Below are 27141 nucleotides of genomic sequence, written 5' to 3'. Positions count from 1 at the left end.
CAGGGAATCAACTGCGACAGCCATTGCCGAACTAGCGACTATTCTTTCCAAATCCCGTAATGTTTCGGGCAGGGGATCCACAACCACAACCATCAATTCTTTTAAGCTCTCCCGTAGAGCTTCTTGCATTTTTCGAACCTCTAGCGTAGAGGTGAAACCATCTGCTGCAGAAGATTCGGCATTAATATCCATTGAGTTGTAGAAATTGCAACCTAGTAAGTAAACAAACAAAAGACACTGTAGTTGTTTTAATAACCCAGACAGACGGTAAACTCAATGTTAACACAATTGTTATAGTTCAGAAGGCAACCCTAATATCTTGCACATATTACTTATATGTTGCAGACAGACGGTAAACTCAATGTTTCCATGCTCTATTTTTTGATGTCGAGCAAAATCTGTTAATCGAAGTTTATATGACAAATAATTTAAAGTGGATAAAATTCCTATTACTTTCTGAAATTCCTATTACAAGTATGAAAGAAACATAATGCAATTCTTCAAACATTAGTGATCTGTAACTGAAGCTGACAGATCAGAAAAAAGAGGAGACGAGAGAAGATAAGTAATTAATAGTTACCGATCGTGCTTTGATAACTGAAGCTAAGTAATCGAAAAGAGAGGAGAGAAGAGAAGTAATTACTCCGATTGTGCTTTGGTCGCGGTGGTTGATCGTGAACTTTCAGTCTTCCAATTGCAGACGGCGGTGAACTTGATATGTTCTTTCCTCCTCGTCAAGTTAATACAAATATAAACATAACATGGTCAAGAACTTGAACAAATTATGTGCCAAATATTATAAAAACAAAGTTCACGGTTTTCCACACTTCAAAATCCTGTTTTTGTTACTCTACTACCGAAAGTTAATGTCGTGTCTTATTTCGACGAGCACTGCAACCACACGGAAACCGGCTCAAATCTCCCTTTTTCGACATCAATAATAACTTTAAAATTGGTTAGATACCTCATCAAGTTTCTCCATGTAGGATTTGCCCTCATCCATGGTAGATATTTTTTCAAATTCTTCTGATGAGTCAAACTACATTTATGATAGTAATAGTCAGTTGTTAGGATTAGCTATGAAACATGTCAAGCATTTGAAAAAAATTAAAGAAAGAAACTACCTTACGGGGATGGGGATCTCTTAACAAATTTCTCCATTTGTGTTTTAGATTTACGTATGTTCTATTCATAAAAATGTCCTTATAGGACTCCATGATAAACTTCAAGTTACCTTTTCCATATTTTTCAACACATGCCTTAAGAGCGTCTTCTTATGCACTGCTCCACCTTCTGTAAAGGTTTTTTCGTTTGTCCTCCACATTTAAGACCATCTTCTTCATGGGTAAAGGCATACTGGGATTGAGATTGTTCGCTACTGCCGAACTAGAGACTATTATTTCAGAATCCCGTAAAGCTTCGGACAGGGGATCAACTGCGACAACCATTGCCGAACTAGCGACTATTCTTTCCAAATCTCGTAATGCTTCGGGCAGGGGATCCACAACCACAACCATCAATTTTTTTAAGCTCTCCCGTAGAGCTTCTTGCATTTTTCGAACCTCTGGCGTAGAGGTGAAACCATCTGCTGCAGAAGATTCGGCATCCATATCCATTGAGTTGTAGAAATTGCAACATAGTAAATAAACAAATAAAAGACACTGCAGTTGTTTTAATAACCAAACGGTAAACTCAATGTTAACACAAATGTTATAGTTCAGAAGGCAGCCCTAATATCTTGCACATATTACTTATATGTTGCAGACAAACGGTAAACTCAATGTTTCCATGCTCTATTTTCTAATGTCGAGCAAAATTTGTAAATCGAAGTTTATATAACAGAAATAATTTATAGTGAATAAAATTCCTATTACTTTCTGAAATTCCTATTACAAGTATGAAATAAATATACTGCAATTTTTCAAACATTAGTGATCGATAACTGAATCTGACAGATCGGAAAAGAAAGGAGACAAGAGAAGACAAGTAATTAGTAGTTACCGATCGTGCTTTGATAACTGAAGCTAAGTGATCGAAAAGAGAGGAGAGGAGAGAAGAGAAGTAATTACTCCGATTGTGCTTTGGTCGCGGTGGTTGATCGTGAGCTTTCAGTCTTCTAGTTGCAGACGACGGTGAACTTGATATTTCTTTCCTCCTCGTCAAGTTAATAAAAAGAGAAACATAATATGGTCGAGAACTTGAACAAATTATGTGCCAAACATTGTAAAAACAAAGTTCACGGTTTTCCACACTTCAAAACCTTGTTTTTGTTACTCTACTACCGAAAATTAATGTCGGGTCTTATTTCGACGAGCACTGCAATCACACGGAAACCGGCTCAAATCTCCCTTTTTCGACATCAATAGCAACTTTAAAATTGGTTAGATACCTCATCAAGTTTCTCCATATAGGATTTGCCCTCATCCTTGGAAGATATTTTTTCAAATTCTTTTGATAAGTCAAACTACATTTATGATAGTAATAGTCAAGTGTTAGGACTAATTATGAAACATGACAAACATTTGAAAAAAATTAAAGAAAGAAACTACCTTACGGGGATGAGGATCTCTTGACAAATTTCTCAATTTGTGTTTTAGATTTAAAACTTTTCCATATTTTTCAACACCTACCTTAAGAGCGTCTTCTTCTACACTGCTCCACCTTCTGTAAGGGTTTTTTTATTTGTCCTCCACATTTAAGACCATCTTTTTCATGGGTAGAGGCATACTGGGATTGAGATTATTCGTTGCTGCCGAACTAGAGACTATTGTTTCAGAATCCCGTAAAGCTTCGGGCAGGGGATCAACTGCGACAGCCATTGCCGAACTAGCGACTATTCTTTCTGAATCCCGTAATGCTTCGGGCAGGGGATCCACAACCACAACCATCAATTCTTTTAAGCTCTCCTGTAGAGCTTCTTGCATTTTTCGAAGCTCTCTATCGTGGCATCCATATCCATTGAGCTGTAGAAATTACAACCTAGTAAGTAAACAAACAAAAGACACTGTAGTTGTTTTAATAACCCAGACAGACGGTAAACTCAATATTAACACAATTGTTATAGTTTAGAAGGCAGCCCTAATATCTTGCACATATTACTTATATGTTGCAGACAGACGATAAACTCAATATTTTCATGCTCTATTTTCTGATGTCGAGTAAAATCTGTAAATCGAAGTTTATATGATAGAAATAATTTAAATTGAATAAAATTCCTATTACTTTCTGAAATTCCTATTACAAGTATGAATGCAATTCTTCAAATATTAGTGATTTGTAACTGAAGTTGACAGATCGGAAAAGAGAGGAGACGAGAGAAGATAAGTAATTAATAGTTATCGATCGTGCTTTGATAACTAAAGCTAAGTGATCGAAAAGAGAGGAGAGAAGAGAAGTAATTACTCCGATTGTTCTTTGGTCGCGGTGGTTGATCGTGAGCTTCAAGTCTTCCAGTTGCAGACGACGGTGAACTTGATATTTTCTTTCCTCCTCGTCAAGTTAATAAAAAGAGAAACATAATATGGTCGAGAACTTGTACAAATTATGTGTCAAATATTGTAAAAACAAAGTTCACGGTTTTCCAAACTTCAAAACCCTGTTTTTGTTACTCTACTACCGGAAATTAATGTCGGGTCTTATTTCGACGAGCATTGCAACCACACGGAAACCGGCTCAAATCTCCCTTTTTCGACATCAATAGCAACTTTAAAATTAGTTAGATACCTCATCAAGTTTCTCCATATAGGATTTGCCCTCATCCTTGGAATATATTTTTTCAAATTCATTTGATAAGTCAAACTACATTTGTGATAGTAATAGTCAGGTGTTAGGACTAGCTATGAAACATGACAAGCATTTGAAAAAAAATAAAGAAAGAAACTACCTTACGGGGATGGGGATCTCTTGACAAATTTCTCCATTTGTGTTTTAGATTTACGTATGTTCTGTTCATAAAAATGTCCTTATAGGACTCCATGATAAGCTTCCAGTTACCTTTTCCATATTTTACAACACCTGCCTTAAGAGCGTCTTCTTCTGCACTGCTCCACCTTCTGTAAGGGTTTTTTCGTTTGTCCTCCACATTTAAGACCATCTTCTTAATGGGTAGAGGCATACTGGGATTGGGATTGTTCGCTGCTGTCGAACTAAAGACTATTATTTCAAAATCCCATAAAGCTTCGGGTATGGGATCAACTGCGACAGCTATTGCCGAACTAGCGACTATTCTTTCAGAATCCCGTAATGCTTCGGGTATGGGATCCACAACCACAGCCATTAATTCTTTTAAGTTCTCCTGTAGAGCTTCTTGCATTTTTCGAACCACTAGCGTAGAGGTGAAACCATCTGCTGGAGAAAATTCGACATCCATATCTATCGAGCTGTAGAAATTGTAACCTAGTAAGTAAACAAACAAAAGACACCGTAGTTGTTTTAATAACCCAGACAGACGATAAACTCAATGTTAACACAAATGTTATAGTTCAGAAGGCAGCCCTAATATCTTGCACATATTACTTATATGTTGCAGATAGACGGTAAACTCAATGTTTCCATGCTCTATTTTCTAATGTCGAGCAAAATCTGTAAATCGAAGCTTATATGATAGAAAGAATTTATAATGAATAAAATTCCTAATACTTTCTGAAATTTCTATTACAAGTATGAAAGAAACATAATGCAATTCTTCAAACATTAGTGATTGGTAACTGAAGCTGACAGATCGGAAAAGAGAGGAGACGAGAGAAGATAAGTAATTAGTAGTTACCGATCGTGCTTTGATAACTGAAGCTAAGTGATCGAAAAGAGATGAGAGAAGAGAAGTAATTACTCTGATTGTGCTTTGGTCGCGGTGGTTGATCGTGAGCTTCTAGTCTTCTAGTTGCAGACGACGATGAACTTGATATTTTTTTTCCTCCTCGTCAAGTTAATAAAAAGAGAAACATAATATGATCGATAACTTGAACAAATTATGTGCCAAATATTGTAAAAACAAAGTTCACGGTTTTCCACACTTCAAAACCCTATTTTTGTTGCGAGCACTGCAACCACACGAAAACCGGCTCAAATCTCCCTTTTTCGACATCAATAGCAACTTTAAAATTGGTTATAGACTTGGTTGCAACACGAATTAATTAGTACTCTATTACTTACCCATTTTAAAGCTTGTTATATTTCAGTTTCATGTACTGCTCTTTATTTATTTTTTAATTGAAATATGGTGTGGTTTTGCACAAATGGTCATATCACCTCTTTCTTGAATTTTAGATGGATTTTATTAGTCAGAAAGTCTTAATTTGAGGAATGTCAACATGGTATCTTCATTTATTTATTAATTTTCTAGCTAGAGGTCAACTTAATTAGAAAAACATAACCCACATTAATTAGAGAAATAACTAAACCTTATTAGTCACCATCAGTGTACAACCAATCTTGAACCTGAATTATGCGTAGCAACCAAGAGTTGTATTCTTTGGAGATAGACAAAATATAATTAAGGTCTTTTGACAGATAGTTTTGCAATTTGAGTGCAAATGACAGATGAAGGTTATAGTATAGATACCTCATCAAGTTTCTCCATATAGGATTTGCCCTCATCCTTGGAAGATATTTTTTCAAAATTTTTTGATGAGTAAAACTACATTTATGATAGTAATAGTCAGGTGTTAGGATTAGCTATGAAACATGACAACCATTTGAAAAAAGTTAAAGAAAGAAACTACCTTACGGGTAGGGGTGGCCAAAAAATACGATCTGAAAGACCCGATCCGTTAATCCGACCGATCCGATCCGAAAAAATCCGTATCCGATGGATCGAATTCGGATATCGATCCGATCCGATATTTTTACCGGATTTCCGGATCGGATACAGATCGGGCAAAAAAGATTTCGGATATCCGAAGCCGATCCAGTCATTTTTAAAATTTATTAAATAAACAAACCCAAACAAAAATATAATTAAATAAATACAAATCCAACCAAAAATATCTCTCTTCCTATATTTTCCTTCATGTTTCTCTTTACAAACCCAAATAAAAATATTATTAAACAATTACAAACTAAACAAAAATATATCTCTTCCTTTCTTCTCTTTACAAACCCAAACAAAAATACAAAATATCACTTTTCCTTATGTTTTCTCCCATTTTCCTTTACAAACCCAAACAAAAATATGTCTTTTTCATTTGTTTTTCTTCTCATTTCTTTTTAGATTTGTTCTCAAATCGTCATTATTCATAATTGAAATCTTTAATAGAACAATTTTAATTTTTTAGCATGTGAAAAAAATCAAAATATGAAAAAAATTGGATCAGCGGGTATCTGGCTGACCGATTCGATCCGATCCGGTATTTTCGGATCGGATAGTGGTCGGATACCGGATCGAATACGGATCGCAATTTTTGAAAAAAATAAAAGTGGATATCCGATCCGAAATACCGGATCGTATCCGATCCGTAGGTTTGGCCACCCCTATTTACGGGGATGGGGATCTCTTGACAAATTTCTCCATTTGTCTTTTAGATTTACGTATGTCCTATTGATAAAAATGTCCTTATAGGACTCCAGGATAAGCTTTCAGTTATCTTTTCCATATATTTTAACACATGCCTTAATAGCGTCTTCTTCTGCATTGCTCCACCTTCTGTAAGGGTTTTTTCGTTTGCCCTCCACATTTAAGACCATCTTCTTCATGGGTAGAGGCATACTAGGATTGGGATTGTTCACTACTGCCGAACTAAAGATTATTATTTCAGAATTCCGTAAAGCTTCGAGCAGGGGATCAATTGTGACAGCCATTGCCGAACTAGCGACTATTCTTTCCGAATCCCGTAATGCTTCAGGAAGGGGATCCACAACCACAGCCATCAATTCTTTTAAGCTCTCCCGTAGAGCTTCTTGCATTTTTCGAACCTCTGGCGTAGAGGTGAAACCATCTGCTGCAGAAGATTCGGCATCCATATCCATTGAGCTGTAGAAATTGCAACCTAATAAGTAAACAAACATAAGACACTGCAGTTGTTTTAATAACTCAGATAGACGGTAAACTCAATGTTAACACAAATGTTATAGTTCAGAAGGCAGCCCTAATATCTTGCACATATTACTTATACGTTGCAGATAGACGGTAAACTCAATGTTTCCATGCTCTATTTTCTGATGTCGAGCAAAATCTATAAATCGAAGCTTATATGACAGAAAAAATTTACAGTGAATAAAATTTCTATTACTTTCTGAAATTCCTATTACAAGTATGAAGAAGAAGAAACATAATGCAATTCTTCAAACATTAGTGATCGGCAATGTTTCCATGCTCTATTTTCTGATGTCGAGCAAAATCTGTAAATCGAAACTTATATGACAAAGAATTTACAGTGAATAAATTTCCTATTACTTTCTGAAATTCCTATTACAAGTATGAAAGAAACATAATGCAATTCTTCAAACATTAGTGATCGGTAACTAAAACTGACAGATCGGAAAAGAGAGGAGACGAGAGAAGATAAGTAATTAAAGTTATCGATCGTGCTTTGATAACTGAAGCTAAGTGATCGAAAAGAGAGGAGAGAAGAGAAGTAATTACTCCGATGTGCTTTGGTCGCGGTGGTTGATCGTGAGCTTCCAGTCTTCTAGTTGCAGACGACGGTGAACTTGATATTTTCTTTCCTCCTCGTCAAGTTAATAAAAAGATAAATATAATATGGTCGAGAACTTGAACAAATTATGTGCCAAATATTATCGGTTCTTGGTTAAACCCGGTTAACCGACCGGAACCGACCAAAATCGGTAGAACCAAAATCGATAAAACTGATACTATTAACGGCCGGTTAACCGATTTATTAAATAAAAGGCAAAATCGGTCTTAACCGGAATCGTTTAATCGGTTAATCGGTCGGTTGAACACCCTTAACCGTAGCGCAATCCGATTCACTGAAAAAATAATAAAATTTCTCTTTTTCCTCACCCCTTATTTTTTTTCTAATCAGTAATATAATGACATATCGTTCTCTCAATTTCCTCACTTAAATTCCCACCCCATCCTTCATTTTTGTGAAAGAAAGAAACATAATTTTCTCTAGGTTATTAATTTCTACCTATGAACATAAATACATTTTTATTTGTATAGTTATGTTTTATGCTGTAATAAAAATATATTTATTTATCATTCAAATTAATAATTATTTTAATATAGATTTATATATCTAATATTAATTTTTAAGTTATTAATATTTATAATTTTATATATAAAATATATGTAATAAATTTTAGCATAAAAAATGTTTTTTTGTTAATACAATACAAATGTTTGGCATAATTTAAATATTTATTTATGATCCTGAGTTTAATTTGGGTGATTAAAATGAATTAGAATCATTAAACATTATTTGAGAAATGAATTTGAAATTTTTAATTTTTTAAATATGATCTTATCACTTAAACTATTTTTGTTGGAGAAATTGAAATTAATGAAAAAATCCCAAAACCTGAAAATAATTATTAAACTTTCAAATAGCTAATATAATATTATGTAACATATTGAAGAAATTTATGCATCTAAAACTACTTTATTATAATCACTAATCTTATAAAAACTAAATTAATTAATCGACTAAACTAAATTAATTTTATTAATTTAATATTAAAATATTATATATCTATAATATTTAAAAATAATAATAAATAATATTAAAATATAAAATTAGATACCTATAGATACATTTCCGTCAATAAGCTAGAGGATGTTATTAATAATACTAGTTTAATTACTATGAAATTAGTAATTTTAAAATAGAAAATACAATTTTGAATTTCTGTATCCTACTTTCTAACTATTCTGATAGTTGCAATATTTTAATATTACGATCTTAATTTCAATATTTATAAAATGATATATAGTTTCTTTTCAAAATGAAATTAACAAACATGTATTAATAAAATTAATAATCATATATAAATTAAGAACATTTGTTAATAAATGTTCTAAGTTAGAACCTTGTAAATTGACTACTACATAAATTAAAATTGATTAAATATAAAAAATAAAAGTATAAACAATTATAAATCACATATACATATACTAATCTTAAATTATAAAAAAATAGAAATCAGTTTCAAATTAATCGATATACACAGTTGGATACACAGTTTGAATTTCTTGAGATTAAGATTCAATTCGGATAGTTCAGCTGCCCAAGTTGAATTGGAGAGGATCACTTGATTAAGCCCAAGTTGAGTCAAGTTGAGAGGAGCACGCACTTTTTTTAGTAGTACTAGCTAATATAAATATATATGAATCTCTCGGTTACCTGAATTACTTTACACTTACTAATTTCTTACGTTCTTCAAGTTCAAGAGAGAAATTTAATTACTGTCTAACAGAATATTGTAAACAGAGATTGTTTTGTTTAACAGAGAGTTAGCCAACTCAGTAAATTGTATTTGATTCAAAATATTTAGAGGATATCCTTTCGGTTGTGAAAGAATGTGTGACGTAGAATGTCTTGTGCATTCGGTTGTTTAAAACTTCAAATCCGACAAACACTTTCGCATTTGAATCCGTTTCAAGAGTTGGGAGAATTTGTGAATAATAGAAATAGATATTAATTCTTGATTAATTACGAAGAGTTTATTTAAAAATTGATTTACTTGAAAAACAAAAAAGTTTTTTTTTATAATTCACATATTTCTGCGTTGATGCAAAATTTGAATTCAGCAAATCAGAATATTCAGAAGAATAGGTATAATTTTGTAATTTTTTATTATTGTAAGGGAACATGTCAATCTTCAACGTTTCTAATGAGCCTAAAAAACGATAAAAGTCCAATAGAATCAGCAGGGAAGAATCCGGCTGAGGTGGGCTTAAGCCAACCCAAGCTCATCCTATTTAAAATATATATATATCTTAACAGACGCAAGAAGACTGCCTATAATTTAACTAACTAACTAACTAGTAGTTTTTGTTGATATAATTCCATTAGATAGAGAAAACAAGGGGAAGAAGACGAAGCAATGCTTTGACTGACAGCCTATATTTATGTTTTACTTTTGTTCTTAATTTTATTCATTTTCTCTTTTTTTTAATATATATATATATTATTAAATTTAATATTTAAATTTAAATTCTTAAATGAAATTTAAGTTCAAATTTTGAAGGCCTACTTAAAAAAAAATAAAGATATTATTTAAGATGTTTATTTTTATTTTTATTAAATTAAAATGAGATTTAAAGAAAATTGTCTAAACAATTTATTTTTTCATATAAACGATGTTTTGTTGGTTTAAAGTTTAAAATGTTACAATTTTTTATTTTTTATCTTTCATATAAAAGACAAAATTTTAATGAAGATTATAATAGTTAATTTAAAACCACCCTAAATATAATTGCACAATCAGAACATTTTTAAAATCCACAATGCCAATGATTTCACTTTCCACCTGAAACCAAGATCAATTCATTCAATTTATCAATTCTTCTAATTATTATATGTTTGAATTACCGAAAAAAATACAAACCTGCAGCATCTCGAACCTCCACCAAAAGGAATGAATTTCTTGCTTGTTTGATCTTGGTTCTGAATTTTTTCAGAACAAAATTTTAAATTCTTTGTACATTTAGTTTACACAATCAATTACCTTCACAAGCACCGTATAGATTCGTAATCATACTTTTAAATTATTTATTAATAAATTGAAACAAATATATAATTATCATATTTTATTGATTTATAAAAAAAAACGTTTAGACACATAAAAGAGGGGAAAAAAAGAAAATGAATGTTTAATATTAAAATATAACCATGTTTAAGTTTATGTTTTTTTGATAACAAAAATAAAAGAGTACTATTATATTGAAAACATTATGGAGTGAATATTTTCAATAATAATAAGTTATCTAATTTCCTTTTATTTGGACTAAATTTATGAAATAAGGAAACGTAATTTTTTCTTAATATAGTTATGTTTTAAGCAATAATAAAAATTTATTTTTCATTTAAATTAATAATTATTTAAATATAGATTTATATATAATAATATTAATTATTAAGTTAATAAATATATATAATTTTATATATAAATTATATGAAATAAATTTTAGCATAAAAAATGTTTTTTTTTTGTTAATACAATACAAATGTTTGGGATAATTTAGATATTTATTTATGATCATGAGTTTAATTTGGATGATTAAAATGAATTAGAATAATGAAACATTATTTGCGAAATGAATTTGAAATTTTAATTTTTTAAATAAAATCTTATTTAGCGTCCGAGCCATTACATCAAGAGGAACCAATTTTAATCCTCCAGAATTGGTATTGGACGCATTTCATAAATAAATTCTTTTAATGTATGCTCAGGGTGGAGAAGTGGTTTTGTTATATGAATCACGGAGAGACACGACATGTAAGTGTGTCCCATTATTCCACTGTCTGTGTGTGTAACATTCAGATCATTGATAATAAAATCTCACTGATATCCGCTAAGATATATGATTTTTTCATCATAATTATGCCCCAAATTTAAAAATGAACAAATTCACAAGAATAACTAATATAGCTCAGACATGCAAGTGTTGGTCTTCAGTTTCCGGGAAGAAACCCAGATCAGAAACCCTAAACCATTTATCATCATCATCGCAGATAGCTATTTTTCTTAAATACAAAACGGATAGAAAGAATGGATACTACTGCACAATACATGCAAATAAAATATTTATTCTTTGGAGAGAGGAGAGAGAAAACCGAAAACAGAAGTTAAAAAAAGTATAAGATCAAAGGGAAAGAAGGGTAGAGGAGAAAATCAAATAGCTAGTTGCTCAGACAGGAAAGTGTTGGTCTTCAGTTTCTGGGAAAAAGACCCAGATCAGAAACCCTAAACCATTTATCATCATCATCATCATCAACGCAGATAGCTATTTTTCTTAAATACAAAACAGATCCAAGAATGGAAACTACTAGACATAAACATGTAAATAAAAAAAAAAAAATCAATTTTTGAAGAAAGGAGAGAGAAAATCGAAAACATAAATTAAAAGTATAAGATCAAAGAGAAGGTTGGGGAGAAAATCAAATAGCTAGTTGCTAAGACAGTCAAGTGTTAGTCTTCAGTTTCTGGGAAAAAGACCCAGATCAGAAACCCTAAACCATTTATCATCATCATCAACGCAGATATAGCTATTTTTCTTAAATACAAAACGGATAGAAAGGATGAAAACTACTACACAATACATGCAAATAAAAAAATTAAAAAAAAAACAATTTTTGAAGAAAGGAGAGAGAGAGAGAGAATAGAGTCATAGACTGATCTAGAGCCTTTGGTGGATATGGAAAAGCAAAGGAGGGAGGCGATGCATAAATAGGCTGGAAGCCGCTAGCTATCCTTTCAACTAAAAATTAAGGCCCAATTAATTCATCGGACCCCCTTAATCCGTTCAATTCTATTTTATTTTAGGCCTCAATTTGGGCCTTTTTTTTTGTTACTGGCGGGCCTGCTTTAGAGAAAAACACATTTTTTTAATAAAAATATATAATTACATGAGGAGGTATAAAGTTCGAGATCATGGCATTGTGCAATTCTATATTTAGCCTATTTGATTTAAAAATAAATAAATATATATATATAATATATATATATATATTTTTAAACTAATAAATTTATTTCAAATTAAGTTTCTTTATTATTTAGCCAAATATTTACACAATTTATGTATTGGTCCAATTAATTGTAAGTTTGTAACAATAGCATAGCAGAAAGTACAAATCACTTCCAATTTCAATGATTAATTGATTTAATCAATTAGAATCAAATTAAGCATTTATTTTATCCTTTTTACTCTTAACAAATAAATTTTGTTGACCGATTGATAAATTGTAAAACATAATAAACATTGATAACATCTTAGGGCTCTATTAGTTATTATGATATAAAAGTAATATATTTTACAGGTTGAACAATGTTGTTCACAGCTCAATCGCTGTATTTATGATCTGAATTAAAGAACATTTTATCTTAAAGAAAAAAAAAAAAAAAAAAAGACAATCCCATAAAATTTAACTATTCACTTATGCACAATTTGTTGTTCCAGTCTTGAGTCTTGACTTCAATTCTTCCCATCAAAGTATACCTCCAATGACCCCTCCAATATCTCGTTTACGAGATGCCCTCTAGCGGTGGGGTTTGTTAGCAAAGCAGCGTTCAGATATAAACATGACCCTCCTCAAATGAAATAATAGAAAATATGTACAAAATGTTTCCAGGATAGAGTGACACCAAAATTAAAGTCATGAATCAGGATATACCAAAGCTTATATAGCGTCCGAGCCATTACATCAGGAGGAACCAATTTTAATCCTCACGGAGAAACACAACAACTAAGTGTGTCCCTTTATTCCACTGTCCTAAACACCCCCTTAAGGCGCTTAATCTCATCATTGCACACATTTTTTCAAATAATAATTATACAAGAAAGAGAGGGCCTCAGTGTGTGTAACATTCAGATCATTGATAATAAAATCTCACTGAAATCCGCTAAGATATATGATTTTTTCATCATAAGCCCCAAATTTAAAGAAGAACAAATTCACAAGAATAACTAATATTGCTCAGACAGCCAAGGGTTAGTCTTCAGTTTCTGGGAAGAAGACCCAGATCAGAAACTCTAGTCCACATATTGATTATCATCACCACAAATAGCTATTTTCTTAAACAAATACAAAAAATAAATAGAAAACAGGTCAAGAATCGAAACTATAAAAATTCAATCTTTGAAGAAAGAAGAGTGAAAATCGAAAACAGAGATTGATTGAAGTATCAAATCAAAAGGTTAGGGGAGAATTGACCTAGAGCCTTTGGTGTATCTGGAAAACAAAGATTGGGAAGACGATGCATAAATAGGCTGTCGTTTCATTGCTGCTAGGGTTTCCAGACGCCGTGGAACAATGAACCCTTATCCATTCAACTAAAAATAGAGGCCCTATTCTTCAACGGTCCTTCGGCCGGCCCTTAATCCTCAATTAATTATAAAACAGTTCAATTCTAATTTTATGCTCAAATTTGGGCCTTTTTTTTTTTTTTTTTGTTACAAGCTGCTTTAGAGAAACTAAATTTGTGAAAGTTTTAAGTATCAGATAAGTAAGTATAAAGTTCCAGTTCAAATTAGATTATGGCATTGCAACTCTATATTTAGGCTATTTTATTTAAAATAAAAAATATATACATTAATCGATGAAGCTGAAAAAAATCCACAGACAAAAACCCGTTAGACATATTTATGAAGATCGTTTCAAAAGACAAGCTCGAGCTTTGTTGTCATTTTGTCGGCATAAATACCAATTTAAAATTGTGAGAGAAGTTAAAAGATAATTTATCTCATTAACTTTATCTTTCAAATTGTTACTTTCATTTAAAGAGAATTATTAATGTTACTTTAACTAATGATAATTTTTCTTTGTAATGTGATTGTTTTGTTTATATTTTAATTTTGTTGTGGTTGGTTAATGTGAATGTGTATTTATTATTTTTATATAAGTTTGAAAAAATGTAAAGAAATAGTTTATTTAAACAGTTATTCATTTATTCCCAACAAACATTTTTTTATTATTAGGCATTAGTTATCCACTTTTTATTCAATAACATTATATTTTTAATTTACAAATCTTATGACAATTTTCTTTTACCTAACAATTATTTTTTTATATACATTTTTATATATAGAGTTAAAAAATAAGAAACAATTAATTTTTTTTTTGACTTGTAGCATAACCATTTTTTAAAAATAAATATTGTTAGTTTTTTTTTAAATAAATTAATGTTTATCTTTTTATTAGGTTTTATTTTTTTTTATTTTTATTTTGAATACTGTATATTTTATGGTTAATTTCTTATATTAATAATATTTTTTAACAAATTAAAGATGTTATAAAAAATATATTTTATAATTTATTATTTAAATTAATATATATATATACCAAAATTTATATTTTTATATATAATAATGAAAAATATTTTTTTTAATAATAAATAAAATTTTGTAATATATATCTTTACATATTAATATATTATGTATTAAAAAAGAAACATAATATATTTTACATATAATATAAAACTATTTTTAATATTTAATTTAATATTTCTTTATTAATAAACTTTCATAATATAAGTTATATAATATGTTTTATAATTTTATATATTTATAAAATAAATAATTTAATAATATTAACATTCCTTTTATAGTTTGTTGACCACTTCAAATTAAAATACAACATGTTATAATATTAATTGAATACAATTATGATTATAGTGTTAAGATATATTAAATTTTAAGATGGTTATATAATAATGACACATTTAACTTTAATAATATAGAATAATACATTAAAATAAAACCTTGTTAAATAATACTGACACATTTAACTTTAACATTGATACATTAAATTTATAATAGTTAAATAATATTTTTTTTCTTCCTTAAAAGTATATTTAATCTCCAATTAAAATAGAAGATATTATAATATTAAAATTTATCGTTACTAGTTTTACTTTAATCTATAATTTAATTAGTATATATATATTATTTTTAAATTTTAGTTATACATTTTAGTATTATATAATATAATTAAATTACAATATATTAATATTATATTTATTTTATAACTTATAATATTTGTTTTATAATATAATATATTGACTGAATATATATTATAATGTTTCTAATGTATTATTAAGAAAAATAAAAATAAATACACTACTAATTATAAAATAATAAAAAATAAAATAAAATAGAATAAATATCACAACAAAATTCAAAATAATTTATAATAATTTGTTATGTATGATATAAAACTATTTAATCTTTAATTTAATATTTTTATTTTTTATATTAATAATTTTTAATAAAAATATTTTATATTCTATAATATAAAAAAAATATAAAAAAATATTAATAACAAATTTTTACAGTGTATGATAAATAACTTTTTATTTATTTATTTTTATATTATAATATTAATTTGGTATAGAGTATTCTTAAATGTATTGTTGTTTACATCCTATAATAAAAATATTATAATATTAATTAAATACGATAGCAATGTTATTAAGTTTATGTTTATTTTTTCTAAATAAATATAAGATATTCTGTAATAACTGAATAGAAGGACGGTCAAAAGCCTGCAGATCTGCTGCTAGGCTAAGAATTAGTTCAGAAGATTCGCTCACGGGCATGTTCAAGGCCGAGCCTCGCGTTTCGCGTGGAAGAATCAAAACACACTACTTAAAAGAGGAGAAAGGAAGTCGCTCAGAAGGAAACGAAAACGAAAACGAAGGAATGTAGCTGCAGCAGAAGAAGAACAACAAAAACAGTCGGCTGAAACTCTTGTGACTCCGTTCGGGCTTGATTCTTCTTTTCATTTCGTCTCCCTCCCTTTGCTAGTCAGGTAACATTCTTATCCAATGTATTCCTTGAGTCATTTTGATTGAGGCATCGGTTCTGTACACCGATGCCATTCCGTTTATTGAAAATATGTTTACAGTCCTTTGATGAATTCGTTAACTGTCTTATATTGAACTTTGTATGTATACTCTGTTGGTTAAATCTTGGCTGGTAGCTATTTGGATTAGGATTAGGTTAGGCTAGCTATAGAATTGGATTAGGATTAGGTTAGGCTAGCTATTGAATTGAATCGAATACGTTTATCTGGTTGAGATCCCTAAAGCTGTGTTCGCTGAGAGAAAGAAGGCATATATAGACTGTGTTGTTCAGTCGTTCTTCGCTTGGTTCTTCGATTGCAAGATTATAAGTGCAACTCCAGAGCACGAATCTTCCATAGGATCCTTCGCTGTTGATGCTTTCGCAGTTCCGAGGAGGAGAAAACGCTAGATGACGACCGGTTATCCTACAGTTCAGGGGAATAATCCCGATCTCTTTCCTTTGAGGTCGAGATTCGTTCAAACCGAAGCGTTGGACAGCGAGAAGATGGAGGAGAACGCCAGGCGCGACGAACGAACGGGAGGGGAGTCGTCTTCGTCGCCGGAAATCGTCTTGACCGGAGACAGGCAGACTGGAATTGTTTTTAACTTTGTTATATTTCCATTTCCCCAACTCTTTGGGGAGTTGCAAAGAGGCCCTTGGGCTTCTTTGACTTTTAAATGAGTATTTGCCGTTTCGAATTATTTTTAATTCGAAATTAAAATAGGCCTCAAACTCTCCTTTCTCTTTCAATTGTGACCCTGAGCTTTCTTTTCCTATTATTTTAATTTAAAATTTTAAAAATGATATAAACTTAAGGTCTTGTTTGTTTCCCAATTTTAATGAACAACTTCAAAATGAGGATTCAAACATCCAAAAACACTTTTAAATTTTCTTAAAATTTCCCAAAAGTTCAAAAATATTATTTATGTATTTTTAGAGCTCGTTTGAAAAAATATCTATCTTTGTAGTGTCATATTCAGAGTTCTATAACTCTGAAAATTCCAAACTAGATTTCTTTGAGCTTTTAAAAATATTTTTGACTATCATATATGATTTGGGAATGTTTCAAATAGATAAAGATCCTAAGCGATTAGAAAATCAATCATATTCCAAATATATGATATCACTAAAACCTTATTGTAAAAAAAAATATAAAGTGTTTCCAATGACGTTGAAGAGATATATGAAAAGTACTTGATGTTGAACCAATGAGAGAGATTGTCACTACCAATGAGAGATCGTTGTCGTCTAAGAGATCGTCGCCGCCACTGAGAGATCTTTACAGAAGAGAAGAGAAAAGAGAAGAGAAAGAAGATTGGGGAAAAATGATACGGCTGGAAAATGGGGAAAGAGGAAGTTCTGAAGGAAAAATTAATATAATCTGTTTTATTGGAATTTGAATTCTTATCTAAATTGATTAGTAATAAATAAATTGTTTATAATTCAATTAGAATTTCAATTCTAAATTCAATTCCTATATTTAAGTATATAAACAAACTTCAGAATTTCTCTTCTCAACAAACACACATAAAAAAAATTATTTATCATGATTTTATCGTCTCAAGTCTCAACCACCTTCAAGTGAGACACACTCTTAGCAGTAGCAATATATACACCCTCATTCATTGGTCTAGAGAGTCAGCATTCTATAATATTTAGGTAGAGGATCAATTATCACAACATTTAATTCCTTATAACTTTCTTTAAGAGTTTTTTTTGCAATTTTTTAATTTCAGGTGAAAATGTGAAACTATATACAGAAATCACTCCACCTCTTCTTTTTCACCTCTTAATCTTGATCTGATCAAGATCAAAATGTGAGATCATTTTACCACAAGAAGAGGTGGAAGAGCTGCTTCTACGTATGGTCTCACCTCTTCACTTCACCTCTTCACTTGAAGTTAAAAAATTACAGGAAACTTTATAGAAAGTTGTAAAGAATTGAATGTTGTGGTAGTTGATCCTCTACATGAAGCATTTTGTGGCATTACAAAATACTGACAGAATAATCTCTAGCTTAGCAACGAACAATCCGAGTTGTCCCGAGAATGTACCCATAGATGAGGGAGTATTTACTGCTGCTAAAAGTGACGGATCAAGCGACAACTACATATCACATGGTCTTCACTTGTTCATTCCAAGTAAGAGGCGTGTGTCTCCCTTGAAGGTGGTTGAGACGAAAAATTGGGGACAAATAAATTTTTTGGGTGTGTTTGTTGAGGGGAATCAGAATTGGAATAAGAATAAATTTTAAATATAAGAGTTTTTATTTGGTTATAGATTAAAATCTCACCAAAAACATTTTTTTTCAAAATTTTAAACTAGACTTAGGACAACAAAAATTATCGACATTTTCCTGGGGCCCTGAATCTAACTACAACTATGAGAGACTATCCTTCTATTTTGAATATATTTTTATACTACAATCTTTTTCGAAGAATTTCTGCATCGTTATGTCTTATTATTTAAAACATGATAAAATGATATAAAATATATTTTTATATGATACATATTGTAATTTTAAGTTACTGGTAGTGAGTAAACTCAAAATTCTTATAAAATATAAATAAACATATATACTTTTATAACCGAAGAATTTCTGCAACGTTTATATCTTATTCTTTAAAACATGATAAAATGATATAAAATATATTTTTAATATATTAAAATTTTAAATTACTGGCATTTAGTAAATTCAAATTTTTTAAATATATATACTTTTGTGTTTAGTAGTTTTGGGATGAAAAGATAGTAAAATTTAAAAGGGAATAAAAATACTATCCCGTACCATTCCGAACAATTACATTTCAAATATAATAAAATCATTGTAAACAAAACAATTATTTTGTAATTGAGAGAGAATATATATAAAAGAATTGGGGAACCTTAAATGATCGACGCTACTCTTTGACACAAAATGAGTAACTAGTGGTCCTAGGTTATCGTCTAACTGTTTTTGTTGCTTGTGATTCATTTGATCTGGTTGGATGTCAATTAATCTGTTTTCTCATAGAATCTCAGAATGTTAACCTATTATTATACGCCATTACAACTGATCATCTCCTCGAGGGTGGTAAAGGTTTGCTTCACATACTTACAATCTCGAATAAATACTTGATCATTTTGTTTATTTATGTAATGCTGACATATTCATATCTTTTCATTTCTTAATTTTCAATTGGATTGAGCAATTCTAATTCTTATTATTATGTGTACTGGATTTGGAAGAGAAAGATACCTTGACCACCAAGTGTTTGTTAAAATTCTCAAGCAAGATTTGGTGAAGACACAACATCATAGGCGGCAACCTTGACACAGGTAAGAATTGAAATCATTCATCAATTCCAATTTTTTATTTACTTAGGGTTCGAATATCGAACCACAAGAGTGAAGACATTGCACATAAACACAATGCTAATAGTTAGCTACAAAAGGCAAATTGTTTCATAAAACTATTTAAATTAAGTAGCCATAACATGATCCTATATTTGATCACTTGATAAACTTCTAATATTTTGTGGGGGCGTTTGTTTGTTAGAGGAGAGTTAAACGCCACATTAACTACTATGTTACCGCCACATTAACTACTCAATCAAACACATCCACTAGAAAAAAGAGTGTGATTTGAACTAACCTGCATATGCATAGTTATAAAGTATATGAAGGTTGTCTTCTTTGTTATAATAATGATAACAAATAGACCTACTGTAATATCCTAAAAATACATTTTTCATGATCGAGAGTCCTCGGTCTTGACAAAGATCTAGGACCGTGGATGATGGAACCCAGAACCGAGTGGTCCGACCGATAATCCTGCAGATGAAGGATTTATCAGGCAAGTACTCTTTCTTAATTGTTTTATAAACCCACACAATGCTATTTATTCATGTATTTTATATAAACGATGCATAATATTTTCAAAGCATGTTTTCATTATATGTTCATGGTTTTAAAAAAGAATGATTTTATAGAAGGGCCATAGAATCAAAGTGATAATGATGAAGGAATTGACGAATACGGGAGGAGTACTACCAAGATGAGCTATGGTAGTCTGATTACACAGTACTGGTTGTATGATATGGGACTGACTTTTAGAGATGAGCTCATAGAAGATCTACCCACACAGACATGTGTCCAAACAGGTTGTGGACTCTAGAGATGGACTCCGAAGAGTGCCCTTCCAAATCATGTGCTCAAAAGGTTACAGATTCCTCACATTCAGGATCAGCTCTGAATGTCTAGGGTCGAAACATGTGCTCAAGATGTAATTGTACCTTCGCTAATGGTGATATACCCTTAAAATCTCTCATGGATGCAATGTAGTATAAATGTCTTTTATGTACTATTTTAAATGTTTGCTGGGTCTATCGGTACACTACACTTGTGTGGTGTAGGTACCCAACCACGGTTTTTAAATGACAGGTGAAAGGAGACTTGGAGTGGAGCAGACCAGTCAAGACGACAGGAAGGTGGGACGCTAGCTAGCCTCTTGGCCGATTACAACGGCTTCAGAAAGAATATAAATATTGCCTCTCTCAATTCAATGTCTTCCTTCACATCACACCCGGCAAAGTCCTTACTACGATTTCTGGGTAAAAGGTGCAGGAGAAGCGTGTGGAAGGAGGGATCGAGACGGTACGACGGTAGTTTTGTAGGAACATGTAGTGAAAGACCGTATTCTATAGCACCCTTTTCAATGGTCATGTTAAAAAGGCATCCTAGCGGTTCCGCATTTATGATCGAATTTAGGAAATTAGGGCGTTACACCCTACTATATCTTAATATCTTGATTTCTTTTCCCTAAATTATTATGAATTACCCATTTTTCAAAAAAAGCCTATTAAGAATAGACCGTCCACTTGTCATGAGTAACCATTAATTTCATGTGCCAACCTGGTCCATAGCTAGCTAGAATTATTAGGTCATTACAATTTACATTCAGAAGGATTCATTGCAAACATTTTGATCTGCAGACCTCATTATTCTACACTTGCTAATATAACAAACCTCTATTTTAAATTTAATATATTATCACTATCACTAGTGGAAGGCTAGTTTAGCTGACCCAAATCGTTTGTTCAAGCTTTCATAACCATTTCAAAAATATATATATTATCACAGGTGAATTTCCCTCATCCTTTGAAGTCATCCTGCAAAGTATTTATTTCTCAAAAAATTGATGATTTCTTATTAGTAACTAAAAGTCAAGTAAGGACCTTAATTGTTTCATAATCTAATAAGCTTATGTTTTTCTGTGATATAGAGAAGTGTTTCCAAGTAGATCCTCATTAAGCTTCTATGATACCTAACAAGAAAATCTCGCTCCCCCTATTACTAAATTAGCCACAAAACCGCTCCATTCATGGTCGCATTCTCATCCAAGGGTCCTAAGTCCTAACACCTTTACCCCAGAAATCCTAAAGGTTTACTCATTTATCTTTTACTAATATGGAAAGAACAACTGACCATTTTCTAAACATTACTCGTGAATGTTCATCCTTCAGCCTGATATCACTGCACCAGGAGTAAGTGTGATAGCTGCCTATACTCAAGCACATGGACCAACAAACCAACACTTGTGTTCAATTCAGTTTCGGGCACTTCAATATCTGCCCTCACATTTCTGGTTTGGTTGGCCTTCTGAAGATCCTTCATCCTACCTGGAGCCCTGCTGCTATTTGGGAATGACCACTAGTAAGAGATATGAACCCCACTACAAAGAGTACAGGACAACATAAACGAGGCTATTACAACTTCATCTCATAGAACAGGGAACATGCAGCCAAACCTGGCCATGGATCCAGGTTTGGTTTACTGACTTGTCTATAAAAAATTACCTAAAATTCCTATGTGCACTCAACTACAATCAAACAAAAATACAAACAATTTCCAATAGTAGCCCATATGCTTGTTCCAAGCCTATTAAACTGATGAATTTCAACTATCCCTAGATTACTGTGCCGAGCCTTCATGGCTCCATGACAGTGAACCTACAAGGCTTTAGTTGAATACCGGGGTAGTGTTTTAGTTTCAATTGTCAAGCCAGAAATGTTGAAATTCACCAAGGTTGGAGAAATGAGAAGTTTTAAGGTTACATTGAAAGCAAAAGCTAGAGATGATCACTGCAAGCAAAGACTGTTATTATTATTATTATGTTTGGGAAATTAACATGGTCAGATGGAAAACAACAGTACGTAAGGAGTCCTATACTTATAGTTAGGCCTTGTTTGGTTGCATTATTATAATTGCAGAGGAAAAAGAAATTTATTGCAATTACAAAAGCTCTTTTGTAAAAGAGGGGAACAGAGATTTATGCAGCTTGGACAGGCAGATCAAGTCAAGCTAGCAACTCTGTTTGGTTCAAATGGAGCATTGCTCCACAGTCATTGTCATGCCTTTTTCAAAATCCACATATGGGAATGCCAATGGTTTCACTCCATCTTCAACTTTCCACCTGAAACCAAGATCAATTCATTCAACTTCTCACTTCTTCTTCTTATTATTATTATATGTTCGAATTACCGAGAAATGATACAAACCTGAACTTGCGGATGAGATGGTGGAGAAAGAAGGCAACCTCCACTCTACCCAGATCAGATCCCGGGCAACATCTCGAACCTCCACCAAAAGGAATGAATTTCTTGCTTGTTTGATCTTGGTTCTGAATTTTTCAGAACTAAATTTTAAATTCTTTTATATGTAGTTCACAATTATATATAGTTTACAATCAATTACCTCCCATCTCCATGGGTGAAATTCAAGGGCGTTTATGTGGATTGATGGATCCAAGTGAACTGCACTCAGAACAGGTAGAACTTTCCAGCCTGCTGGAATCAAGTAACCTGCAATCAATCAAAACAAAAACAACAGTATGAATTTCTACTTTTTTTTATTTTATTATAAAAAAGAAGAAAAAGAATATGAAACCTTTATATTTGATGTCTTTGAGAGCCTTTCTGTGGACAAATTTAACAACATTTCCTAATCTTAGAGTCTCATTGATGACCTACAAACAAAGAGAAAGAAGAAGAAAAACCCCACAAGTTATATAGTTATATATAAATATATATAAGCTTTGCTTTTGTTTGTTTAGTCATCATGATTGCCACCCCCACGGCTACAAAAGCATATAAAAAAGGTTTGAAATATTGTCAAAAAGAGTGTTTAGTTACTTTTTGAGTGAAATCCATTCTTTTGAAATCATCCCAGTTCAGCAAATCATCTTCCTTCTTCTTGCTTCTTATGCTTTCATGCTCCTCCTGTACGCAAATTAATAATCATTGTGATTATAAATTTATAATCATTACTGATAATGGGTTTGTACTTTCTTCTGATATTTTTAAGTGCATGCAGTACTCTTCTGAATTAAGATGGATCATGATCTACCCATCCATGCATGTAAAACATTTGTTAATCTGATTGTTTTTATTAAGAATTTGTTGTACCTTGAGTTGGTGAAGTGAAGAGGGGTTTTTGGAGAGGAAATAGACAACCATGGCCAACAAGACAGAGGTGGTCTCATATCCTCCTAATAGAGAATCAAGAACAAAGCTAACTTTTTCATCTTCAGATAAAGTGTCAACTCCAAGAAGGATCTCTAGGAAGTCACCATTACTTTTCACCATAGATTCCTCTTCCTCCTCCTTCAACCCACCATTTCTTGATGATGATGATGAACTTGATCTCATCCTCTTTCTTTCCTCTATGATTGATTTCACTTTGCAAGATATTCTAATTCTAGCCTGTAAAAAGCATCAGAATCTATCCATCATCATCATCAATCAATCTAAAGCTGCATGCATCACATGCCAGCTATTTTCCAAAAATAAAATAAAAATACCTTTACAGCCTTGGCATATGAAGTCCCAGGAATGTAGAGTGGCAAAGATATCAAGCCTTTCATGAAAGTGAGAAAATCCTTTAGAATATTGACAGTCTCTGGCTCATCTGGTGTTAAACCCAACACTTGCTTCACTATTACATTGAATGTAAACTGCAAAACAAAACCCAAATATTAAGAACAAACATAATTATAGATTAAAAAATCTTATCACAAAATTTATAATACCTGTCTGGATTCTTTGCAGAAGAGTAGTGTCTTTCTGTCTTTCCATGAATCAAGTGTTCTTAGAGCAGCCCTTTCAATATCGGTCAAGAATTCAGGGTTGGACTTGATAGTATGAACAAGGGAGAATGCGACTTTTCTAAGCCTCTTATGAATGTCCCCAACTGTCACCAACATTGACATGTTTCCAAGAATTCCATAAATGGGTTTAGGATAGCTGCACTGAATATCCTCGTTTTGCAATAGGAAATTGTTCAGTTCTTGGTCACATGACACCACTGTTGGAGACAGAAACAAATGTGATTTGAACACCTTCCCGTACCTATAACAACAACAACAACAACAACCATTAATAATTTATAACAACAATTCAAACAAAACAAAACAAAACAAATTAATTATAAAAGTGTAAGTACTTAGAGCAATGATGTAGGAGAAATGAGCCCATTGTATTGGAAGGATGAGGCTTTAGAAAAGACAGGGTCTCCCCAAGCAAAGGCCATCCGAAAGACCCTTTTGGGGGAGCATACAAACCGTCAGCTGATTTGATGAACATGGGAAGATAATGTTTTATTATCAGACGACACAATTGATATCCAACCAACAACATAACGACAAACCAGATCATAGCCATCTTCTTCCTCCTAGACCTTCTTTCTAAGCTCTAAATTAAACTATGATTAATGGAGGATTCTTTCTCACTCTAAAGATAAGAGAAGAAGAATTGCATAAGTAGTACAAACTTCATATCCTAGACTGACTGGCCTGCATATATATATATATATAATGGGGAATGGATGGATGGATGGATTAATGGAATTATTAAGCTTTAATTTTTATTATATTTATTATTCTTGGGTTAATTAAAATTAATTATGAACTTCACCAAGGAAATGCTAGCCTAGGATCTAGGGGTCTAGTATCTCTATGAAGTACTAGAGGTGCAGATCCAACCCTGATCTTCACATAGATAGATAGATAGATACACTTCTTTAGGCCTTGTTTGATATCATATATTCTAATGATTAACACAAAATATTTTAATATCTTAAAACAAACAAGTCCTTGATAGATTATAGTTTTGATCTGTTGCTGTCAGTTTTCTAATCCTGATCCAACAAGATTTCTTAATTACTAATTACATATTGATTACTCTGAAATAATCCTTTTTTTTTTTACTGTTGTGATAAAATAAAATTGAACGTGGGTAAATAATAATAAATAATGAGGAATGAAAGTGTACGGGGGTTGGGAGAGAAGTGACGTAAGGGGTAAAAGCGTCATCGATCGGAGTTCATATTTGGAGGAAGAAGGATTTTTTTTATCAGCAAGACCAGACCATGCTCACGTGCGTCTCCTGTCTTTCTTTGACCGTCTCATTTCTCTCCCGTGGTTTGTTTTAAGTAGATTTTATTAGTTGTTTGATAAAGGATTTTTAAACTTAGGCCTCGTTCTTTTTAAGTTTTTTAAATAACTTATACCAAACCAATTTTTCAATCAATCACATCACTCATTTCATTAACTAAAATACTAAAATACCTTCCATTTAAAATTATTATTTTATATTTTATTTATATAAATCAATACCCTTTAAGTTTTTTTACCAAAAATAACCCTCACTTCCTCATAATCATCAATCATTATTATATTTTTCTCTCTCTAAGTTATTTAAATAACCCCAATCCGAACAAGGCCTTAACTTTTATCCCAAAACTCAAATATCTTATCAACTATTAAATCAAATAATTTTATCATTTAAATATCAAAACTACTTTATGGGCTTGTTCGGATTGAGGTTTTTTAAAAAACCTAGAGGAAGAAAATAATAATGATTGGTGATGATTTTGAGAAAGTGATGATTATTTTTGGTAAAATGACTTAAAGGTATTTATATATATAAATAAAATAAAAAATAATAATTTAAAATAGATGGTATTTTAGTATTTTGATTAATAAAATGAATGATGTGATTGTTGAGAAGTGATTGATTGGAAAATTTATTTTGTTTGGGTTTTTCAAATAACTCAAAGAGAACCAGGCCTATAATTTTATATTCTTTCTCTAAACCATCATTCTCTCACCTACACCATATACTCTAAAGTCAAAAGGTAAATTAGTCTTCAAATTTTAAAAACCAATTTTTTTTTAATTTTTACCAAACAAGAGTTTTTAAGATAAAATTCAAGTAAAACCAAAAAAACTCTTTTCATAAACAGTCCTATGAATCTTTAGTTTATAAAGATGTTTTTTTTTTTAATTTAAAAAATATTAAATGAGGTGATTTATTTGTTAGTTACTTTTAACAACCACCTAATCAACTATACCTTTTAAATCAGGTATTTTTAATGTTTTCTCTGATTTAACCGCACATAATAAGAAATGAAGTAATTGTATATCGATTTAATCTATTTTTTTTTTATAAATTCAAATTCTGTTCTACTAAGTTAGTTTTAAGGTACCAAGATTATATGTTATGTTATATTAGATTTTGATAATTTTTTAGATATTCAATTATATATATATATATCAAATGACTCATATTTGAAGAAAATTAATTTTACAATAATTAATCAAATAAAATCAGCTACTAAAACAATAGCATAATAATAAT

General features: G+C 31.1%; 1 protein-coding gene, 3 non-coding genes and 2 pseudogenes across 4 annotated transcripts; all 6 read right to left on the bottom strand.

Moving 5' to 3' along the window:
- Positions 1–11233: 11233 nt before the first annotated feature.
- On the bottom strand, positions 11234–11311 carry LOC124940827 (annotated as a pseudogene).
- A 114-nt stretch (positions 11312–11425) lies between these two features.
- Positions 11426–11502, bottom strand: LOC124940816 (annotated as a pseudogene).
- A 1730-nt stretch (positions 11503–13232) lies between these two features.
- LOC124940826 lies at positions 13233–13358 on the bottom strand. The gene has a single exon (XR_007099556.1). It is a non-coding gene; the product is annotated as a small nucleolar RNA snoR80 (small nucleolar RNA).
- A 110-nt stretch (positions 13359–13468) lies between these two features.
- On the bottom strand, positions 13469–13555 carry LOC124940813. The gene has a single exon (XR_007099545.1). It is a non-coding gene; the product is annotated as a small nucleolar RNA R11/Z151 (small nucleolar RNA).
- A 33-nt stretch (positions 13556–13588) lies between these two features.
- Positions 13589–13689, bottom strand: LOC124940798. The gene has a single exon (XR_007099533.1). It is a non-coding gene; the product is annotated as a small nucleolar RNA Z157/R69/R10 (small nucleolar RNA).
- Positions 13690–22586: 8897 nt separating this feature from the next.
- On the bottom strand, positions 22587–25277 carry LOC124938091 (cytochrome P450 724B1-like). The gene is made up of 9 exons (XM_047478463.1): positions 24947–25277; positions 24534–24852; positions 24306–24458; positions 23911–24207; positions 23638–23724; positions 23393–23471; positions 23201–23307; positions 23005–23126; positions 22587–22919 (listed from the first exon to the last, which is right to left on the bottom strand). Exons 1-9 carry the CDS (start codon positions 25162–25164, stop codon positions 22826–22828), a joined length of 1476 nt encoding a protein of 491 aa, XP_047334419.1. The 5' UTR covers positions 25165–25277; the 3' UTR covers positions 22587–22825.
- Positions 25278–27141: the final 1864 nt, after the last annotated feature.

The sequence above is a fragment of the Impatiens glandulifera genome, chromosome 5 (assembly GCF_907164915.1).
Source record: "Impatiens glandulifera chromosome 5, dImpGla2.1, whole genome shotgun sequence".
Lineage (NCBI taxonomy): Eukaryota > Viridiplantae > Streptophyta > Magnoliopsida > Ericales > Balsaminaceae > Impatiens > Impatiens glandulifera.
The sequence above is the reverse complement of the archived record's forward strand: the minus strand, read 5'-3'. Positions and strand labels throughout refer to the sequence as shown.